The sequence below is a fragment of the Lissotriton helveticus genome, chromosome 2_1 (assembly GCF_964261635.1).
Source record: "Lissotriton helveticus chromosome 2_1, aLisHel1.1, whole genome shotgun sequence".
Taxonomy (NCBI): Eukaryota; Metazoa; Chordata; class Amphibia; order Caudata; family Salamandridae; genus Lissotriton; species Lissotriton helveticus.
Window position 1 is genome coordinate 669,603,958 of NC_136059.1, and position 23,846 is coordinate 669,627,803.

Genomic DNA, 23,846 nt, shown 5'->3' on the forward strand with positions numbered 1-23,846 from the left:
TCACTGACTTGTAATGAATTTTTTGTCAAACAGTGACTAAAACCAGTCAGTCGGGCAGTGCTATGACATAATCAGTTAATTATGAAGAAGTGTTGGCGCTCATATTTGGTTGTGTTGCAAAATTTGAGTTTATTTTTCCCATTATGCTACAGTCTTTTCTGTGCTCTCGGCCTTTGATCTGTCAGTAATAACTTTCTATATGTTAATCAGAGCAATATACATGTTGAGATCTGATCTTAATTTCAAACCTTTCCCTGTGAATAAAATTTGAAGGCATTTCTTATTTTTTTATTTACTTCTTCAACGGTGGTGGTAAATTATGATGTGAATTGGATACAATAAATATCTTGTGACTGAAACAGATACGGCATTTTGTAACTCGCTTAACTTGTATTGCACAAAAAAGTAGAAATACAAATAAAAAACAAAAACACGTTTTTAAACGCAGTGCATTTTTCTGTCCTTGCAGGGTTTACACTGGCCATCCTTTCACATCTCTTCTGCTCCAGGTCCTCCATGTTTGCAGCAAAGCTTTTAACCCACATGATGGTCGCTTCTTTGGGTACTCAGGTATGATAATTTATGTATCCTAAATACAATATAAATATTATTACACAGTTAAGCTACATCAATATATCAATTGAATATTAAAGCTGTATACTACAGGGCATTTAATGACCTTAACTGTTTGTGTTAATGATAGTCACAATGAGCTTTTTTCCTGTGACATCTGCAGTTGAGTATGTGGAGTGTCTCCTCCACATGACGATGCTGCAGTTCTTTCTATGGTATATTCAGGGCCGGCTCTAGGCTCATGGTGGCCCTGTGCAGGGAGCATAGGTGGGGGCCCCGGAAGAGGGGGTCCGGACGGGGCGGAGCTCAGGAAGGTGTTTTAATAATACGTCCAGAAAAGTCGTTAGATGATTGACCAGTACCTGCGGCTGCTCCTACCCTTCCGAATTCGTCTCAGAACGATACAATTTAGGAGGAGGAGGGGTTTTGCACAACACAGTGCCTAATATTCACAGAATGATCATTGCAATTAATCTATATGTTGTGTCTATACCTGCAAGTCACTCCGCTGTCCGCTCGCTGAGACTCTCTCACCGTTCCAAATAGGGTCGGGGAACGGGAAGAGTCGAGTCTCGAGATGCCGCCGGACTGGACAGAGGTGTTCTTTGTGAGATCGTCGGTGGCGCGTTGGTTACTATAATATTGTTCTTTATTCTCACGATGAGATGACGAGTGACGCACGCACTCTCTGGCGCCGGGAGCGTGTGACCGCCACCGTCGTGACGCGTCACAGCGCGGCTTAGCAGCAGGTGCAGTTGCGCACAGCGCGCGGGGGCTGTCCCAGGGCCGTCCCGTCATTGGTAGTGCTAAGATTGACGGCCCTGGGACCCAAACTGCTGGCTGACTCTGGGCAAGTGAAACGAAACTAGTAGTATTAGTAAAACAACAACGGTGCTGCCAATGAACCATTGCTAGCCGGGGTGTGTCGGAGCCGGGTTTGTTCAAGACATCTATCCGGTATACTGTACATACGTGGCTCATCTACTGCACAAACGTGACACGTTCTGCTCTGTACTGCACATACGTGCACATCTCGAGCCCCTGTCCTTTATACACGGCGCACGTGACGTATCGGAGCTGGACACCCGTGACACGAGCCCTGATTCTGTACATAATGAATACACAAGGCAAATGTCCTGACCTGCAAATACATGGCACGTGACCCGCTCGTCTACAGCATACACACCGCGTGGCACATCTCCTGCCGCTGGGCTTCATTCATACATCGCACATGTCCTGTGCTGTACGCCACACACATGGCATACGTCCTGCCACTGCCCTCCGCACACACGGTACATGTCATGTACAGTACACACGTGAGTGTCCAGCTCCTGTCTAGTATTCGCGCACAGTCAACGCATTGCACATGTACTGCAGACACCGTGCTCCGACCGGCGCCGATTACACATATGGGATTTGCTCAGTGTTGGAATTCCACACGCATGATGTGCGCCTTGCAGTGCACACAGAGGGACACTAACCCTACACCTGTACTGTACCTACGTAGCACACCTGTACTGTACCTACGTAGCACGTCATGCCCATGTATTTTGCAAAGAAGGTACGTGCCTCGAGTCGCACCTGAACAAGTGGCAGACCCTATCCGTGGCGAATGTGCCACGTTCTTACATACACAGTTGGCACATGCTGAGCCACTGCACCGGGCACGCTTAGAATAAACTCTGCTGCACACAGGAGACAAGACATATTGCACACAGATGGCACATGCCTGGCCAGGCCCCTGTGCTGCATAGTACGTGCCTTGCACATTTACTGCCATCGAAAAGTGCGTGCACTCGGAGCCGGAGGCCGCCAAATCCTGCCAGGGGGCCGCCAGTGCCACGAACGGATCCTCGTCGTGGCGGCCCCTGGGGTTTGGCGGCCCTGTGCAGGTGCACACTTTGCACATGCCTAGGGCCGGCCCTGGTATATTATACTGATAACAAATGTTTAAGGTGCAGGGAATGCAAGACACAGAACAGTAGGGCTCTGCATGTCTGGAAGCACGATTTGAAAGCCACCATCAAAACTACACCACATGTTCCCGAGGAACAAAGACAGATCATTATTTCACGAGTAATCCTGAAACATGTAACTGTCGCAGCATCTAGGCGCACTGATGGAGTTCTTTGTGAATCCCCAAAACGGCAGGTAGTTTCTCTAAATGTATTAGGAAATTAACATGAGCCTATTTCCAAATTGTTTTTGTAAATCGTGGCATAAATCTTTTAGGAATATGGATTGTCTTCTCTCTTCACCAGTGGATCTATTCCACTGTCATCTTTACAGAGGGTAGTTTCACATGTGTACAAGGTGAGAACAATAAGTCAGCTGATTAATTGAACAGGTAGCCAGGTTGATGGATTGTTTCTTATACTGGCCTGGCAATCACACTTACAAGTGGTGACAAAACTAGCCTTATGGCCCGTCTGGTTCCATATAGACGGGGTGCAGCTGGCATTGGTGCAGCAGGTGCAATGAACCGGGGACCAGAGGTGGGAGTGGCCCGGTCCGCCTCATACTAAACCTTGATATACGGCCCCAGGGAGCCCCTCTGAGCGCACGAGAGACGCTACTATTCAAGGACTCCCAACTGAACTTAACAATCAACTGTCCCGAAGACTACAGATTATCATGAGTGCCACCACTGACCCATTCTGTATCACACCAGGACCTGACCCCATGATGACCTGCTAGTGCTAACCCAAAGACTAATTCACTCAGGTTCTGGCCAGGTCCCCCGAGAGTCCCATTAGAATTTAACAGACTGGACCCAAGACCCAAGCCTGAACCCAGCAGGTTTAGAAGATCAACCCAAAGCAAATCCCAAGATGCTACCTGAATCGAACAGACTCCATGTGAACCAAAAACAATTCATTACACTTTACCACTGACAATCCATGCAGTGCAATCCACCTAAGGCCTCCCTGGATTAATTTCCTGATCTACTTCACTGGCCTCCCAGACCTGCTGATCTCTAACTAGAAAACAACACCCGGTCTAATGTAGGCAACATGCTTTCGATCACGCCAAACCACCTCATCCCGACCACTTCAAATTACCTAAAACCACATGGCCAGAACTCCTACGCGATCAGCTTCCCCCCCAACCTCACATCCAAAGCGCAAAAAAAATGTAAACACAAACTGATCAGACAGCACCCAAAACTACTATTCGCAGACATATATCATTGCTCCTCCAAAGGCTTGATTAAAATGGATTTTATTTTTCTCACTGAAAGACCTAAAGAGTGAAACTCGATCATCAGATCTCAACTTCACATCTCCAAAACGAAGAATACTCCTTTCAGCTGCAAACTAACAATCATTATCCCCAACCGCTTGAAGCAAAGAGGATATACCTATATGACGATCTACCATAACGGCACAGTTTTAATTCAAGCCAACAACGACAACCTGGAAACTTTTGACGCTCTCTTCCCCTCACAGCATGGAGTTTCTCAAGCAGGCAAGCACAAATCTACGCGTTTCGGGATAGCATATTCCTTGTTCACGATCAATTTGGCTCCAGGCTCTCAGTCTCAATATAGTGAGTCACATTATTACATAATTTCCTGTTTGATGTTATTTTGGCCCTCGGCCTTCTGGATGATGTAGTTTTTTGCAATTTTTTAATACATTTTTTTATCCGTCTGCAAAGTCTATGTCCTTCTGCTGCAACTGCCCTTTCCAACGCTGTATTGGGTGTTGTGATTGGTGCTGTGGTTACTGAGATTACCCGCCTCAAAGGTTTGGGCTCTCTCTTTATAATATTAGTATGGACAACAAGACAGCAGCGCTAGGACATCCCCCTCACGGTAGGCCCCCTTCTGAACCACCCTACCCCCACCTTAGAAGGGACCGATCTACGTCTCACCTTGCTTGAAAGCCAACTATCCATCGTAATTCAGGGCTTCAATGAAATCATAACCAACCTCGCCTCGCTCAATAAACCTTACCATGATCCTCACAGCAATCCCACCGTCAACAACCCCACCCACCAAAAGCTCACCACATCTCCCCGCCACAGGGGGTTCCCTACCCCTCCCTCGCATCATATCTGGAACCCAGAACGTACCAGCAGAACTAGAGCAGCAATGTCCCTGAGTGAAGCAGATGACCTTGCCTCCTCATACAACACCCCAGCTACTGCTGCAGATCTTGCCGCCGCATACGACACCCCAGCAGATCTTGCCTCCCCATCCGACACCCCAGCAGATCTGACCTCCTCATACAACACCCCAGCTACTTCTATCCCTCTATCCAAACTCCAGGTGATCACCGGTTTTAGAAGGACCCACTCCCCTCCCAAACACCCCAGATCCCCAGCCTCCCTTTCCAACATGCCCAGCGCCCCCTTGAAGATGAACCCCACTAAAAAGTCAATCGCCACCAACTGCTTGCTCATAAACTGCAGATCAGCATCTAAGCATGCAACTGAGCTAGCAGAATCTATCCTCACCCATGACATAGACATAGCCTTCATCACCGAGACATGGCTAAACGAATGCTCAACACCAATCTTGGACACTCTCGTGCCACCAGGCTTTACAATCATCAACAAAGACCCAAAAGGCGGAGGTATAGCAATCATTCACTACAACAATATATCTGTGACAGAAATTGACACCTTTAACTACAACACATGTGAATGCCTCTCAGCTAACATCAACATCAGTGACAATAAGTCATTTAATTGCCATCTCCTATATCATCCCCCAGGAAACACCACCGCATTCACCGATCACCTATCCGACCTCATTGTTCATTGCTCACTCCAAGATGCCAGCAGCCTAATTTTGGGAGACCTGAACCTACACTGGAGTGAAACATCAACCCCGCAATCAAGAACCTGAATGAACTGCTGCACAACAACAACGTCACCCAGCATTGTTCAGAGGGCACCCACAACAAAGGAGAGACCCTGGATGCCATCATCTCCCAACTAGACACCATCATGATAGACCAGATCCTACCTGTGGACTGATCTGACCATCACCTTATCCTATTTCACATCACCCAACCTATATCTCATCACTCCCCCACCCAAGACCCCCCCAAATGGATGAGAAATCTTAGACAAATCCCCACGACTGACTTTGAAAAAAGGGTAAACTCACTCCTGCCTACCTCCTCAGATGATCTCTCTACAACGGAACTCACCACTCACTATAACTCTACTATGACTTCCATCCTAGATCAATTAGCCCCCCTGAAATAAAAAAAAAAAACAGGAACACTTCGTCTAGATCCTGGTTTAACTCAGACATCAATGCTGACAGAAGACAACAAAGAGCTGCAGAACGAAGATGGAGGAATAACCCCTCTACAAGCCTACACGAGCAACTCAAAGCAACTCGAAGGATATACAAAAACACATTACCAACGAAAAAAACACCTGTTTCTGCACCGCCCTAGACAAGGCGAAAAACAGACCCAAAGAACTTTTTAATATCATCAGAAAACAAACATCTAAACCATCTGCTAACAAACATCTAAACCATCTGCTGCCAGGCCTCCGAAGACCTGTGCGACAACTTCGCCAACTTCTTCATAGACAAAATCACCAAGATTGAGCTCTCTCTAGACATCAACCCTAACACCTCCTGCACAATCTCACCCCCTGAAACCGAAGCCAATGCACGTAAACACCCCAGGAAAGTCTGGAAATCTTTCAACCCGATTCCAGAAACCGAGATTCTCAGTCTGTTCGCCACCTCCAAACCCGCAGCTCATGCGATAGATCCTCTTCCCACTCAATTGACAAAAAAACTGAAACTCTCCATAGCTCCATACTGGGGCAAGATCATAAACAGCTCCCTGAGTACCGGCATTACTCCTGACTGCCTCAAAGCCGGCCAAGTTACCCCACTTCCGAAAAAACCTGGCCTTGACTCTGACAATCTCAACAACTTCAGACCTGTTTCTAATCTACCCCTCCTTGCCAAAATTCTTGAAAAGTGGGTTCTTTCTCAATTGACTCAGCACATGGACAGCATCAACCTTCTAGATCCCCACCAATCGGGTTTCAGAGAAGGATGTACCACTGAGACTGCAATACTTAACATCGTAGATGACATTCACAAATCTCTAGATACCGACCAATACTGCCTACTCATCCTCCTCGACTTGTCGGCACCCTTTGACACGGTGAATCACAACCGCCTCATCAAGGCTCTCCAAGACGGTGTCGGAGCTGACAAGGTGGTCATATAGTGGTTCTCTTCCTTCCTACACAACCGCTCCCAAAGGATAAAAATTAAAACCTTCATGTCTGACTCTCATCCTGTCAACAGAGGGGTCCCCCAAGGATCAGTGCTCTCCCCCGAACAATTCAACATTTATATGGAACCCCTCACCTCCATACTCAAAAAAGACAACATCACCTTCCACCTCTATGCAGACAACACCCAGATCTATCTGGAAACGACCTCCGTTAAAGATATTCAGAGACTAAACAAAACTTTCAAAGAAGTCCAGCATTGGCTATCCATGAACCACCTCAAACTCAATCAAGACAAAACTGATATTCTCCTCTTCTCAAACTAGGAAGAAAACCCAGAAATCATGGAATGGCTTAAAGAAATCGATGCTCTCAACTGTAATATCACTCTGGCTAACTCCACCAAATCATTAGGATTTACCCTAGGCCCCAAACTTGACATGGTCAGTCACATCAAGAACTCAGCGAAAAGTGCTTTCCTCAATCTGAAGCTTCTCAACAAAATAAAACCCTTCATCCCGCCCAACGACCCCAAACAAGCCACCCAATCCCTGGTGTTATCCAGACTCAACTACGGAAATGCTATCCTCACTGGTACAGCGAAATCCCACCTAGCCCCCCTCAAAATAACCCTAAATGCAGCAGCCAGAATGGTCACCAGAGTCAGAAAATATGAACACATAGCACCCGCACTCAAAGATCTAAAATGGCTCCCAATAGAGTTGTGTGCCAGCTTCAGAACTGCATGCCTCACACATAAAGCACTTCACACAGGGAAACATGAATACCAGGCCTCCAAACTCAAAAAAGGCAGGCCAGACTAGGAACCTCAGGAGTTCCAACTCCCTCCTGCTCATTTCTATGAAAACACGTAAACAAAAAAATGCCGCACGATCTTTCTCCGGAAACGCTCCCAGAATCTGGAACTCCATCCTAGCAGACATTAGGACTACCCCGTCCTTTGAGAAATTCAAAAAACTCCTTAAAGACCTCTACCTCAACCTGCCTTCCCGGACTGATAACCAGAGCTAAAGGACTCCTGCCTGCACTCTGCAGCACCATGACACTTTTCAACATAATCTACTTCCTCACAGCTTCCTTTAGCCCCCCCCCCTCGCTCCCTCTCTCCCTAAATTGTCCACTCTGCGAGGCTCACAGGACTGTCTTGCCTCTATTTCGCACTACAGGCCGGGATTTCCGAACTGATATGTTCACCGATGTCTATTTGACATTCCTGTACTTGATGTCTTGGAATTCCTGTAATATAACTGCTGTAAAGCGCTCCAATACCCTCAGGTCTGACTAGCGCTATACAAAACTCCTAAAATAAAAAAACTAGCTGATGTTATTTCAGAGGCTGCCAGTTTTGGTTTTCTGTTTTTAGACGCAGTGCATTTCAGGTGCTTAGCTGTGTATAGTTTTACAGAGGGAGGAGAGCTTAGGGAAGAATAAAGAAGAGAGAGGAAAGAGGAAAGGGATGAAAGAAAAGGAAAAGGTGAAGAAAGAACAGGGAGGTGGGCGTGGAAAGGTGGCACCATAAGAGAAGGAAATAAGGAGATTAGAGTGGGTAGAATTAGGGAGGTGAGAAGGAAAGATGAGTACAATGAGGACATTAAGACCCGTAAATTACAGTAACATAGCAGGTGCAGTGACACCGGGCGAGCTGCACCTCATTTATAGTAGTATTTTAATACTGGTTGGGTTTCATTGCAATCACTAGGGCCCGTGACCCCCAGGCTACGCCACTGCAAACAGCTGTTGGTGTACCTAATTATATGAAGCCTCATCTTATGTAAAAGTTTGGTATTTTACGATTTATAAAATGTCTTTTGGAAATTCATTTTAGAAAATTTGGTTTGAATAAGGTAATTCAGCAAAATCGTTATTAATAAAGTAACCGGTTCACAGTTTGGCGCCTGTTTCAAGGAGCGTTATTTCTTTACTTTAAAGATTTACAGTTTTCCAAGCGCATTTCATGTTTGTCGAAATGTTCTCCTTCAGTCGAGTAGTTTGTGAAAGGAAAGAGCCGCCTGTTGATGTTCAGATTTGCTGAGAAGTGACCCAGCGGGCCTCCTTTATCTCATGAGCTGAAGGAGGTGAGAAAGGCCTGTCTCCAGCACGCGGTCTGCGGAAATGATTAAAAGGACTGACTTCCAAAATGTATTTTCAAGAACGGTTTCTATAAGTGTGTCCAACATCTATCCCTATGGTAAAGATCTAGAGCCCTACTCCAACATTTATGTTTCCTGGACGATTTAAAAACTGTGTTGTGGATCTTGACTTTTGTTACAATGTTGTAGAGGTCTGCCGCTTGCACACTAAGGCCCTCATTAGGATAGCGGTTTTTCCGCATCCTCCAGGCCGGCGGAAGAGTCCGCCGGCCCGGAGGATGCGGAAAAACCGCTGCGGAGCCTTCACAGACCCCCCGCCAGATTAGGATGGCTGGGGGGTCAGGAAGACCGTCCGCAGCTTTTCCACCGCGGTCGCTTTCCGACCGCGGCAGAAAAGCTCTAACATGTCTGGCGGTGTCTATCAGACACCACCAGGCATATTAGGATGTCAGCATTTCTATGCCTTTCCACGGCGGCATTTCCGCCGTGAAAAGGCATACGGACTTTTGTTTGGCCCCCAGGGGTGAAGGGGGGGTGGGGGGTGCACATGGGGGGTACCTATGGTACCCCCCTGCATTTGCGTGCACGAAGCGGCAGGCACCTCGAGGTGCCTGCCGCTTTGTGCATGCAAATGCACTGCTTTCATTTTTAACCTTGCGGCGGGTGCTGCTTGAAGCAGCACCCGCCGCAATGTTAAAAATACAGGATGTGACCGCCAGGGTGGCGGTCACATCCTAATTGCACAGGAGGGACCGCCGCTGCCCCTGCGAACGGTCCCTCCTACTCTGGGGTGGCGGACGGACGCAGGTCCGTCCGCCATCCTAATCGACCCCTAAATATGCAGAAAAGGGTCTGCAACCAAATGTTATTTTGGAGACGAGTTTCAGTAGGCTGCTTCCAACTCTTATAATTGTAGAAAAGTTTTACAGGTGCCCCTCAAACATATTATGATCATCAAAAAATATTAGACATTATTATCACAACATTATATAGACATTTGGCGACATGGCATAGACTATAGGGGAATGCGTCCAGTGTGTTGTATCTGTAGAACGCTAGGAGATCTACTTCCAATAGTTCATATTAGTTGTACAGTTTGAGAGGCCTGCATCCAAAATAGTATGTTTTCTGAAACATTTAAAAGGAATTAATCCAACATAATATTTTGCAGCACGCGTTTTAGTGTTCTGCTGCCAGCCTCTTATCATTACTGAAAACCTTTAGCACTCTACCTCCTATCGTTTGTGCTTGTAGTATGGAATATTAACAAGGGGATATTTAGGCCACATCATATTGTGACTAGAATATCGAGTAACAAAATATTGAGAAGATAAGTGCAGAGAGAGGTATAGATTTGCTATTCTGACCTCCACATCTATGTACTTTGTAGATATATATTTATATTCTCAAGATATGTATATTTGGAGTTAGGTAACACCACTACCCTGCAAGGTTGTATCGGCAGAATAATTCTAGATGCTCGCTGCCATTATTTCATTTTCTCTGAGAGGATTTGACAGCTTCCCTTCCACCCTTTCACATATGGACTTCAGAAAATGTTTAGGGAGAATAATATCTATAGCTTTGTCCCCTATGTTTTTGCATTTATTTTATTTAACATATTTGTAGCATTCCTGCTTCATGAAATATTAGTGTACTTTAGAATGTACTGCTGGAGAAACAACAGAAATGAGAATAAGCTCAGCATTGTAGAGAAACATAGGTTTTAATGAGAGGTGTGAAAAAGTGAGAGTTTTCTGTTGTTTTCTGAACAACATGGGGAGGTATGTACACGTAGTAGATCAGCAGGGAGGTACCTCCTGACAGATGTGATGGCACCTGAGAAGCGATAAATCAGAGCTTGGGAATTCTTTCATATACGTGTGATGAGGTCTAGAAGGTTTTACAACATGTTCTCATCCCAGTAAAAAATGTCCTCCCCATAAGCACCTGGCTGGGCGCCATCCCCACCAATCACAAAGCTGCCATTGCAGGATTGTGATTGATTTAGTGGAGGGGAAGGAGGCTGCCTGCTTCCTGCGAGAACCAGAGACGACGCAGGACTGGATTGGCCCGGCTACAGTAAGTTATTTTTTTTTATAATTTAAAATTAACCCCCCCTTGCTACCCCCTCCCCACCCACGAGTCATGCTGGCACTACTGGTCTTACTGCTTTGTGTCAATCCGCTTATCTCCTTTTACATTTCCTTCTTTACGTTTGCAATTCGGTGTTCCCAATGCTCCTCTTGGAGCTTGTCTCTTTTCATCGACTTCATGGCTCCCCTGGCTGTTCTGGTTCTGCAGTTCGGTGTCGACGTTTTCTCATCTGTAGATGACACACACGCTCATATGTCCACATCTGATCATCCACGTCGCCAACAGTGCAGTGCCTTGCCTGCCTCACTCACTAACTGGATGAAGGACAGCTGCTTACACTTGAATCCAGACAAAAGCTGACTTCCTCATCCTTGGGGACCCAATTCAACCGTAAAAAGCAACAGTACACCAGCGCAAGATGAAAACAGAAACCCAGGCAACCATATATGCCCTGTGTAAACTTCATGCAAAGCGATATAGCCCAACGACTACAGCAATTAGGAGGGCAACAAAAGAAAAATTGCTGTTTACAGCAGGCAATGACCAAGAGGCTTTCCCAGGGCATAGCCAGTCCCTATAGAGACCCCTATATCAGGATTATAAGCGCATCGTTCGGTTCCCGTCATACACTCGCAATAGTCTCATACGACTGGAGTTTGGCCTTACACAGAAAAAAGAAGAATGTTTGGGCGCATGTGCAGAATATAACTGCGGGGTCATGAACGCTCCAGCAGGCTCCATGAAGGAGGAGTTCAGGTCAGTATATGCAGCAAAGAACAACACATGGAGCAGTTACTTAAACACAAACAGAGGGAATAAGCTACACGGCCGTAAAAAGTGCAATAAACAAACATAAGGAAAAACAAAGGCACACAGCTCTGATCTCATCTTACAGAGCCCACAAAATACAGCCATACTTGAGCCAAGTCCTGGGAAAGAAATGTCTGAAAGAGATGCTGTGGGCTAAGCTGGTGCCTCTTCAGATGAAAGAATTGAACTTGAATTGGAGATCTCTATCTCACAACACAGGATGCAGACTATGCAATTACAGCAAGGAGTCCTTAATGCATCTCACATGTTGTTGTCCAACTCTGCAAGAGTCAGGAAGCAAATTACTAACACCAGTTTTTCTGCCAAAAAGGGCACGAACCTGTGCATAAGTAGTCACAGATCTTTTTACTAGCACTGACCCCACAGAACTGTCAAGTTTGGCAAATCCATGCTGGCGGCAAGAATTTGTCTGAAAGAAGCTATGTCACACCGTCCCAACAAGGACAAACATGAAACATGTGACCAACTCATCTGCAAGCCTTTCTCTTCCATCTTGCTTTTGCATGTGGCAGACTTCGCACTTTACTCGCCTACTTGCACACGTTTCTTTAAGCAGCACAACATGTTCGATTTGGGGAGTTGCTGAGGAACATGAAATAGATCTATGCATAAGGCCGATGTTTCCACTTGAAACTTGCGGAGTATGGTGTTTTTAATAATAATTAACATATAGGAATGTTTTCATTACATTATTTGATTACTTTCACATTGTAACGGACAGCCGGTATGAAAGATGTTGCTTAATATGCTTGTTGCACAAGTTCCAATAACAAACACTCCACACCAAAGACCTAGCACTATACCATGCCGCCAGTACAGGTGCTAAGAACTCAGATAGGAATGATCAGTCAAAGAGGTGCTAATGACAGACTGTTTGTACAGCACTATTTTTCTAGTAAGTAATGAAATCTTTGATTTATGGCTGCAGATTGTGGAGAGCTTATATATTGATTGGAAAGTTGCAATGATTTTAATTAATCTCACAATTAAGTATAGTATTAGCCCAATCTTGTCACTCTCCTGGTGGCCTGCGGGTCCAGGAACACCACCTATCCTGAGTCAAGGTGGCCAAGAAGCTGCAGGCCTAATTTGACTGGGATGTCTCTTTCAGAGCGCAAACTGCCTCCGTCTCGGCATGTTTCGTCTCACTTATTAAAGAAAGGGATTAATTTCAGCTGGTTGGTGGTTTCTGGTGCTCGGCACAGGCACTTCATTGTCAACACCTGCACTTATAGTTAAGACCAACCCTTTTTGCAGTCTGCCACATGGTGGCTGTTAGAAATGGGATCTCTGGTTGGCTAATGCTTGCACTAAAGCCAGGCAGAGACCACCACTCACGTCAGGGCAAGCGAGTTACAAGCCAAAGATAACCCCTTGGTAGCTTGGCACGAGCAGTCAGGCTTATCCTGGTGGCCATGTGTAAAGCATTTGCGCACGCACACAGCAACATCCCAGGCACACTACAAAAGGAACTCCACACAGGGTTACATAAAAAATAGCCTTTGTATTCTTAAAACACATTAGAATAGTAAACACATATACATGGTGCCACCTGGCACTGGGTCATATCTACAAGGGAATTATTTACACAAGACAGGACCCACTGGACCACTGTCAGAACCATCAAAAAGCGAACTTAGTAAAAGTAAAACAGATCATAAACGTACAACCAGTAACCACTGGTAATCACTGTACCTAGCATCAGCCTGTAACATAACTACATTATGCACAGTATCACATCAGGTGCAAATTACATTCGGCGGCAACCTCACCAGCATAAACACATTATGCAATCCAATCATAAGTCTAAACACATTGGACCATAACCTCCTAAGTATAACTCTCATTAGGGGCATAAGTCACACAGGGAAACATAATCTCACTAGCATAAACCATAATATTCAAAACAACCTCATAATCATAAAAAACACATTTAGAGGTATAACACAGGGTGCGTAAAACATACTACATGTATTACATTTCCTGGCACCACATAATCACAGTAGGGCCTGGCGCCCTACAAACCTAATAGTCCCCCTGGCCAACTGGCCACCTCAGAAAAGGGCTCAAATGCCCTGTGTCCCGAATGTCAGGGCGCGCTGCCAATGCAGAGGAAGTCCAGGTTGCACCAGGGCGCAAACCTAAACGTAGCAGCTGCCCACTTCTTGCTAGGCAGCTGGGAATAGTCAAATGAGGCTTGGGCTCTCACTGGGCCCTTCGAATCAATATGCAAAAGGTTGCAGCTGCCCTCTATCAGGCGGGGCAGCTGTAGAACTGGGCAAACTGGGGAAGCACGGGCCCCTCTGGGCCCTCTAATCAACAAATATGCCAAACGTTGGAGCCCGACGGGGCTCTGTAAACAATTAATGCCCCCAAGCACTGTGTCCCTCAGGGTAGCCCCCACAGGGGCCCCCAAACTAGTGGGCCCCTGTTGGAGCGCGCTGGCTCCTAAAACAAACTATGACCCACAAGCGTTGGAGCGGCCTGCTGTCAGACGGGGCCGCTCAGACTCCTCACACCGAGGCGTCCACACGAAGAGCGGTCACTTACCCGCTGTCCGGCTCCCTCGGGCTGGATCCGCCTAGCTTTTCACCCGGGCCCCCCTCCTGGGACCAGGGACTCCTCTCTGCCGGTGGCCGCCACTGCGGGGCTCTCCCTCTTCACCCGGGCCCCCTCCTTGGACCCGGGGCTCTTCTGGAAATACGCAGGGCTCCCTCAACTCGCAGGAGCCCCGCGAGGCATGCCCAGTCTTCCGCGCCGCCTTCTCTTTACCCGGGGCTCCCAGCAGCTCAAGGGAGCCCCGTTGGGGGCCTGAGGCGACTTCTTCTCCTCTTAGGCACTGGTCCAGCACGGGGTGGGCTCCCGCCTGCATTCTCTCAACTTGGGGCCGGGCTTCCTCGCAAATGCGGAAGTCCCACCCCGCGTCAGGCGCCACATTTGCCTGACTTCCGGTTTTCGGCCAATCGGGGCCGTGGCAGTGATTCTCCTGCAATGAGGGGTAGGCTCGCTCTATCCTGAAATATAACACGGGGTGGGCACCCGCCTGTAACCGATGCATGGAGGCAGTAAGATGTAGGTTCCCTCTAAGGAAAAATCAATAAGCGGGGTGGGCACCCGCAATCCCTGTAATTTCGGGGGAATCCCTACGTCGGGATTCCCTCGGTTCACGTCAGCAGTGCGCTGCACGCCGTCAGCTCCTTCCTCTCTTCTGGGCCAATAATTCAAATGTGGCACTCCCAATGCACAAGAAGCAGGGACAAAGTCCTGGCCTCTAGCCAGAAAAGCACAAAGGTCCCAAAAGTCCTGGAGGTCAGGAACAGAGCAGGAAAAGTTCAATGAAGGGGTTCAGGGGCAGAGCTGGGACCAGAGGCCAGCACACAGGGTGCTCCAGCAGGGAGGCAGCCCCCATGGCGGTCCCTCCTGGGCCCCTGCAGCAGCTAGCCCCCCCCCCCCAGTCAAGTGAACAACTGAACAGTTTCATGGGGACACAGCCCCTATATTTATATTAGCAACTCCCTTTGTGTCACAGGACAGGGATTAGGGATACCAGTTAGAACTGGTATAGGGGAGTTTTGGAGCACTTTGTTTTGCTCAGCTCCGTTCTCCTTTGTCAGGTGGGGTCTCAGGGATTAGACGCACCACAGGGGGCAGAGCCGGCATTGTGGAGGGAAGGCACAGCCCAATTCAGGTCCCAAGTGCAACTCCTCCCTCCCATCTACATGCAGATCTCCCTATTCACCACTGGGCAAGACTCATCCTGGCTCCTGGAGCCACCCACATCATCCAGCACCTGTCAATCACAAGCCAAACATGCAATTCACATCAGGCAGGCAGACACACAGCACACAGAAATGGCCACTTCTAAAAGTGGCATTTCTCCACCAGTCACCATACATCTGCACAAACCATTGCGCAGCATTTATCCTCACGAGTTCATACATACTAAACTCGCCCCTGCACTCCTCCCATACCAGGAATTACAGGGACACACATATCCCCCATGCATTCCTATGGGAGGGCAGCCAATCTCACCACAAGCACTCAGAGAGCGCACGCACTTTATACTGGGCCACAGTGTGAAAGTGCGCAGAGGCCAAAAATCACTACCACTATGTCAGAGCTTAAGGCAAAAAGTTCAGGGGTAAACCTGCAAAAGGACCAAGTCCAACAGTGGCGCTGTTTGTTTTGTTTAGAGATGAGTGAACAACCGTTGTTTATTAATTCAAAATACATTAAAAATGACTAATACCTGCTATCCAAACCATTCTTATGGCTTTGATGGCCTGGAATAGTCTGAAATGTCCTACTTGTAGGAGTGTGATGGTTATTATTTGTTTTGGTACTGTCATTGGCAGTGCTGGCAGGGGCCGTGGTCGGTCCAAGCTGCAGTGGCCTTCTGACAATGGCCCGACACTTATTTTTTTGTAAATTAAGATAGAATAAAAGACTGAAAAATTGTCGAACTCCTCTCCACAGCAGCGTGTAAATCAGTGGTGCATGCCTTACTCACCAGTAGACTAGACTACACCAATGCTTTGAATTTAGGTATCTCAAAATTGTTAATCCCCTTGCTTCCAGTGGTTCAGTATGCCGCTGCCAGACTGATCCTAAAGCTCCATTAGCTTCTGTAGCCGATAGGATTACATTTAAATCACTTACCTTGACCTATCGCTTATTATATAAACACAAGTCACCCAGGTTTTTGTGGGTCCATAGAGTTGGTCTGTCTTTTGTGTTCTTTGCCACTAAGTTGTGGAGTGAATGGCTGGTTGAACAATGTGAGGCTATCTTTGAAACAATCTTCTGAAAAGAAATGAAAGGCAGTTATTTTGCTCACCAGTCACAATTCCCCTCTTTATCTTCACATTTCCTCTGTCAAATATTTGCCACCTGGAATCCCAAATCTCTTGCATAGGAGCAGAGCTTTACAAAACATGTATTCATAGGGTCATGCAGAGAATGGAAGGTAAGGAGAGGGTCATTCGATAGGAGAGAGAAACAACTGATAGTTTTAAGTCAAGGTCAGTGTTTCATGCAGGGTTTAGGAATATATTGAGGGCAGACTTTTTGAGATAGCATTAGTAGCGGCTCCTGGGGGAGTGCTGCGGGCGGTGGGGCGGGGTGGGGGAGGGGCAGGTTGGAGGGTAGTAAAAGGCCGAACAGAGTTCAGCTAATAAATAAATAAATAAAACGAATTTCATTGTGCGCACTGCAATGCAGCGATGCAGTGCAGCGTACACATTCAAATTCGTTTTATTGATTTATTTATTAACTGAACTCCGTTCGGCCTTAAGCCGGAGTTAACTATGCCCCACCCTGCCCCTCCCGTCCCGCCCAGCAGCTCCCCCTCCAGGAGCCGCTACTGAATAGCATGCAAGCTGAGGATTTAAAAGCCAAGTGAGAAACAACATTATTTTCATGTGAGACAGCGTATTGTATTGTTGCATTTATACAAAGCTTCCTTCCCTTGTGTGGGGCGCTGAATCACTTACCCACCCTGACAGCATGCTAAATTATGTGGGTGTGTATGGAAGTGTGTTGTATTTGCTTTGAGCCAATGTCAGAAGTGTTTCCCTGTCATGTGTGATGTCCACAATTGTATGGCTATTGTGTTGTGGGACTTGATGCTTGGCAGTCTGAGGGATAAAGAGGTGTCAGCGATGAACACAATGTTGAAAGAAATATTTTGTTGGTAGGCTACTGACTCTGATTAGCTTTGCAAGTGTTTTCATCCCATGAAGTTTTGTTGCAATGACTTAGATATTGTGCATGTCTCACTTAGGTGCACCCCATTCTTAGCCGCTGCCTCACCACGGGCATATTGAGTGAGACCCAGATTTTAACAACCAAATGACATGATGTAATTGGAAACTGTGTGCATATGTAGGCAACTCCTCTAAAAAGCAGCAGATGGCAGTATAGTATTAAAAGCGAATTCGGAAAAAACCTTTCCGTTGTTTACACTCTTTATCCTGAAAGTATTCAGTCGCATAATACATTAATCATGCCAGAAAAAAGTTAAACTCTCCCACAATAATTACTGAACATATGCAATTTGCTAACATATCTCTGGACCTAGCTATGAAGCATCCCCCCTTTGCATTTCTTCATCCACAGCCTAATAGTTCGTTGTAGGTCTGGCACTTGAGACAACAGACTATTTTTTCCATAAAATCATGCAAAATACACATACATGGAGGAAATTCTGTTCACCGACTTCCTCCATTGGTTTATCAAATTCCCATGTTGTGCTGCTCGCGCTGATTTTTAGCGCCGGAAGCCTGTAAAATCAGCTTGTAAAAGATTGTAAAATTAGCGCGAATTGCAGTACATGGTGTGCCACTCAACTAGATTTTCTACTCGAGGGGCAACTTTCTCAAAGCTTACGGTCGCAACCTGCTGTGACCGCCCACACTGAGAAAATCTTGCTGGGTGGCATTCTAGCAGCTGAAAATCACGCTAAGGGATGACTTTCTCGCTCGCACTCGCCAACTTAACGTTGTCATGCTGCTCACGAGAAAAAAGGTCTACCACACATAACGTGGATTGGGCAGAACTCTGCGAACTCCGCTGGTGGAGTGGCATTTATCACTCACCCCTAGTCATGATCATTAGGACAGGTGCTCTAGTTGCTTTTAGAATGTTAATCTCAGAGAAGGGTAAACTGTGTTGGTTGTTAACGGTATAACCCAAAGTTCAACTTATTTTTACAGGGGGTTTACCAACCCCATAACCAGGCCATGAGCTTCATAATGATTGGTGGCAAATAATATTGTAGTAGGTTACAAAACATTTTTTACGGAAATGAATCTCGGTGGAGCGACTGCCTAGTGAATCATCAGTAAATCAGTGTAGTATTTCATCACAGGGCCCTCAGAATCCCCATTTTGTATACTATGTATATTAGAGTGGAATACTCGGATCTGGGTTTGCACTTGGTTGTGTTTACCCCCTAAGGTTGGAGGGTGCCTTAAAGGGTTTATGGTAGCTCTGAGGACTCCTCCACTTCCAGAATCTCCCACCCCTCATGGCCCTCTTCTCCTATCATTTTTGCCCTGCACAAATCTTTGTAAAGCCTAATAAAACAGACTGTCATGAATTCCTAAACAAGAGGTGAGAGGAGAAGGAAGTATAACGTTTTGCTCTAAGAGTAAAGACCAGATCATTTCCGACAGAACATCCTGTGGCCTGACCAGCATCACCTGAGTAATGAGGTGGCAAACATCATGACCAAGGATGCATACCTTCCATGAAAGAGATAGGCTGCCTGCTCATCCCGCACACAAAGAACAACAGATTGGTCTGATAGTGGTCAAGAAGTCAATATACAAATAAGAGGAGGTGGTAACCTGTTGCTAGGTTTCATGGACTCGAACCTCACATGATAGAAAACGCACTTATTAGGTAGTATTCCCTCCCCCCCCTTAAGTTTGGGGATAACTGTTGGACTGTTGAATTCAGGACACCTGCCTCAAGACCGCATATAAGATGACCTTTTTTCCTACCGATGGTTTACCGTTCACTCAAGGACTTCGGCATACCTGTGTGGAGGAGAGAGTGCGCATTGGAGTCTGTATTCGTGGTGGCCTCCCCATCGGGGGTAAGAAGTATGGAGCAGATGTTGAAAGCCCTCTTGCTGTCACAAACCCTTGGATTCACAAAATTGCAGGGTTTGCAAACAAAAGGATTTTTGTCAATGGACAAAATCCCTTTTACTTTCTGATTTGTAAAACTACATTTGCAACCATATTTAAAATGCAAATAGGACGGTGCTTGAAAGGGGCATCCACCTCCTATTTGCTATTTGAGATTCTTCAAGGCAGATCCATTGTGATTTCTTCCATTCTGAAAGCTGTTGAAAACATCACCATATGAGGTTCAGTGGGCACAGTAGCTGTTTTGGTTAATTTAGTGGGTGAATCATCTGTTAGATGAGTAGGGGCGAAGAGTTCCTTAGTTCCTGAGTGGGTGTGCAATATAACTTTGTGGTTGTGGGTATTGCTGCCCAGAGCCGATACTTGAATAACCGTGACCAATATTGGGATATTTACATCTCCTTTCAAAATTGAAGAAATTACAATAAATGTGCCCTCAAGAAGAGAGAATAGTTTATAGTCACAAAACAAGTGGTGGCAATTTTTTCTTTTTCTAAATCAGAGGTCTTTAAATGTTGTAATACCATGCACCCCCTGAACAATATGTTGATCCTCCAGCTCTGACATGCAGGAGGAACAGGTTGAGATTATGAGAAGAGTGGATTGTATTGAGGAAGATGAAGATTTTTATTTGCACATTTGGGATTGTACTGGGGCTCACTCTTGCTTTCTAAATATTCTTGAACCCCATTCTTGTCACATTCTCATCCGGCATCATGGCACAGCTCTCCTGTTACTGGTGACACTCCCCAAATTCCCTAAAACTGCCCCTTTATGACAACCCTAGCGACTTCTCCTGCTCCTGACCTAATCTGTCATCAATGCCCACCTCTCTCCCGTCATTGTCCAACATTTCTCTTGTCACTGACCACTTTTCCCCAATCACTATCAACCTCTCCACTCTTGTTCTCCTCCTGTCAGTACCCCCTCTTCTGTCACAGCTCAGCTCTCCTGTCACTCTCCCCTTCTCCCATCACTTACTCTCTTCTTCTCTATTCTCAAATACCTCCCATTGTTTCACTTACCCTTTCCTATCCTTCACTGTGTAGCATACCTCTGCTTCTTTTTCTACTGTCACTCGCTTCTCCCATCTAAGCCCCTCCACAGTGACTGCCAGTCATTGCTGTCAGTACTATCGTACCTGACTCACCCCCTCACTGCCCATCAGCTGACAGCACTGAAATACCATCCGTGGTGTGGCAGAATCAGCCTGGCATGCCATTCATTGAGTCTTCTCCAGCCCTAACCTCCTTTGAGAGGCCGGATGAGGTACCGTCCATCCGTCCACATTCAGCCCCATCTCTGCTTAGTTCCTGGCAGTGGCCTTGCTCTGGGAGCATCAAGACGTTTTAGACAGTTCAAGAACAACTTTGGACCAAAAGCCTAAAATAAGTACAACCCAACAAAGATGGTGATGTAGGTTTGCTTGCTTCGGGCTATTTTCTTTATGCACCTGTGCTTGCTGACACAAATCATGAACAAAGAAAAGAGGCCCAAGCTTCTTTGTTGGGAAAATGGCAGAAAACTAAAAATAGCGGTCCCTCCTTCCCCCAGTAGATGTGTGCATCATAGTTTGACGACCTTTATTCTCTATCATTAATACCTTGTTAAAAACGTATCTGATATTATTGTAATAAAAAAGTATAAACATAAATTGACCTAAATCAGTCCTTTCTTTCGCCTTTAGTTTCTTGCTGTATATAGTCCGGGGCACTGTTTACCTGCTGGGGCCACTCTGTGTCCGTCAACTTTAGAGTTTACCCACTAACGTAGAAAGGAGCTCAACTCTTCACTATGGAAATACAGAAAATAGACGGCTTCTAGCCTTTTATCGTTCCAACTTAATCACTTGTAACACTGATACCACACATCAAACTGGAGGGTACTTCTCTAACGCCTATCTCCAGACCCTCGAAAAAATGTAACATTTAGATTCATATACATCCTCGGCTGCAAATCCGAATTAATCTGAAAACCCGAGCTGGTATCCGGGTCAGAATGACTGGTTTTGTAGTTCTTACCCTACTTGTGGCTGTTTTCCTTCACGATTCTGCCAGGCAAATTTGGCACAAACCTTGCGGATAAACTCTACCAAAGACGGCACACCTCTTGTTGGTCTGAAACTTGGAAGGGTACAGTAACAGTACACCCACAAAATACTCATCTCAGAGTTTGTGGGCGGAGTATTACCACACCAGGTTAATCTAACAATCTTTCCTCAGAACAAATAAACACAGACTAAGTTCCCATCACCTCCAAACTGGACGTCAGACTTTCCACTCCAGCAGCTGCCCCACACTCCTCACTCACTCTGACCAAGGCAGTGCTAGATAGAGTCAGCAATCAGATGTGTCGCTGTCACCAAAAATAATCACATCTCTCTGATTCTGGGTGATTTTCTCTGGCTACCAATAACAGGTATGGGGCCTCACTTATAAAGACATACAACAGGATAAGTATGCATACTTAACCTCAATACTCTCCATTTCTGGCAAATCTAAAAGGGCGCAAAAACCCAAACTCCCTTTAGCTCCAAGTACCAACATTGAACACCTCTTACCCAATTGTTCTATTGATTGGAACTCTTTGCCCATCAACATCACAACAAAGCCATACTTTCTAACGTCTAGGAAACACCTAAATGTGTTTCTCATATTCTTTAACTAATGTCCCATTTATTCTATTCAAAAGAGGCACAGTCTTATGTAATGCAATATGCTTCATGTTTTACTGGGTTTTTCTCTAAACAGCTTATCTAAAATATAACTATTATCCTTCTTTATTGTAACTTCTACTTTTCAAGTTATCTTGTTATTGTGATGTGGCCCAAAGGAGCAGCCTATGACCACTCTATGTTGCCTGTTGTGCAGTACTGCAATATAAAACTGTTAAATATGTAAAGATTACATTTGGTGCAACATTTCACTCTGCAACAAACAACATGGAGATGGAAGGAATGCTTGAATCAATTTTAGCTACTGACGAGCGGTTGGAGCCAAATTCCAATTGCAAATTTTCCATACACTGTGGCATTCTAGACAGAGACTTGCCATATGTAAATCAGTCTTGCTCCACCTCCAGAAGGAACCCTCCATCAGAACTGCCAGGCCAGAACCTTCCCAATCAGGCACAAAACAAACCCCATACTGGTTTGGCCTATTTAAGCCTTGTCAGTGAGGTATGTGGTATGACTTGAGTTGTGTGGCACAGTGAGCATGGGACCCAAGTCTCAGGATACCCCTTGCACCAAGGATATCTACTATAACAAACTGCCTGATGAAGAAATGAATGCATGATTTAATCTCAGCCACTGGTGAGCCCTTGCACCCCATTCCAACTCATACTTTTGTGCCTGCATTGTTCTAACATCCTTTCAGAAGGGGACCAACCATATGCGAATCAACCCTGATTCTCCTCCATCTGAAACAGGTCACTGCGTACTGCCAGGTAGGTTCACCCCATACGCGAGCAGAAGCAAGCTAGACTGGTTTTGACCTATGTAGGATTGCTTAGTAAGATACATAGCTGGAGTCCCTTGGCACGGTGAGCTTAGGACCCCCCTATTGCGTATAGGGCATCTTTTTCAACAAATAACAAGGTGGTAGAAGGAATGCTTGAATCAATCTAAGGCACTGCTTATTGTTCAGGGCCACATTTGAATCCATTGTTTTTTACTCAGAATGCCCCTACAGACAGATATCCATCATATGCAAAGACTGAATTGCACAGGTCTGGTATTTATCCGGGGTGGCGTGGTGGGCAAAATATGGACAGGGATTCAGCCCTAAATAGATACCAGTGAATACAGTTAATTTAAGCATTCCTCTCAGCACTTTTTGTCCTCCTCATTATAATGTCCCAAGATACATACATAGTTGGCCCAGACGTGGGTTCCATGCTCACTATTCCACAGGACTCACTGTATCTCACTGATGGGAGTTCTTGTGTTCCCATTTAATAGTGGCCTTGCCTGCCAGTTGAGGCTGGACTGTTCCCAATGGAGCAGGACCAATGTTAATTTGCATATGACTTGGTATAATCTGAGGTGGCATGCTAGACAAAAAAACAAATGACTTGGATCTGGCCGAAGTAATTCCCAGTGGCTGAGATTGCTTCAAGTATCCCATCCATGCTCTTTTTTTATCATCTTTGCTTCACTCTGGGAATTATGTGACAATAAAGAAACATTAATGCCATGATATGAAAACAAAGATGAGAAAATCAAAGATTTGTTTTTTAGTTAACAGTGAGGAAATAATAATTTTAAAAAGTAGGCAATATGCCTTTTAAAGATTTTTTAAGATAGCAAAGTGACATTCATTTAAAAAGGGTCCTGGATGACGAACAGCACCGGCGG

At 45.9% G+C, this 23,846-nt stretch overlaps 1 protein-coding gene across 1 annotated transcript in view; it reads left to right on the forward strand.

Moving 5' to 3' along the window:
* Positions 1-23,846, forward strand: part of ADGRV1 (adhesion G protein-coupled receptor V1) — a 2,034,994-nt gene that overhangs the window by 1,247,165 nt on the left and 763,983 nt on the right. The window contains exon 83 of the mRNA XM_078677778.1: positions 470-570. Coding sequence (XP_078533904.1) covers positions 470-570 — 101 coding nt within the window. The remainder of the gene's footprint in view (positions 1-469; positions 571-23,846) is intronic.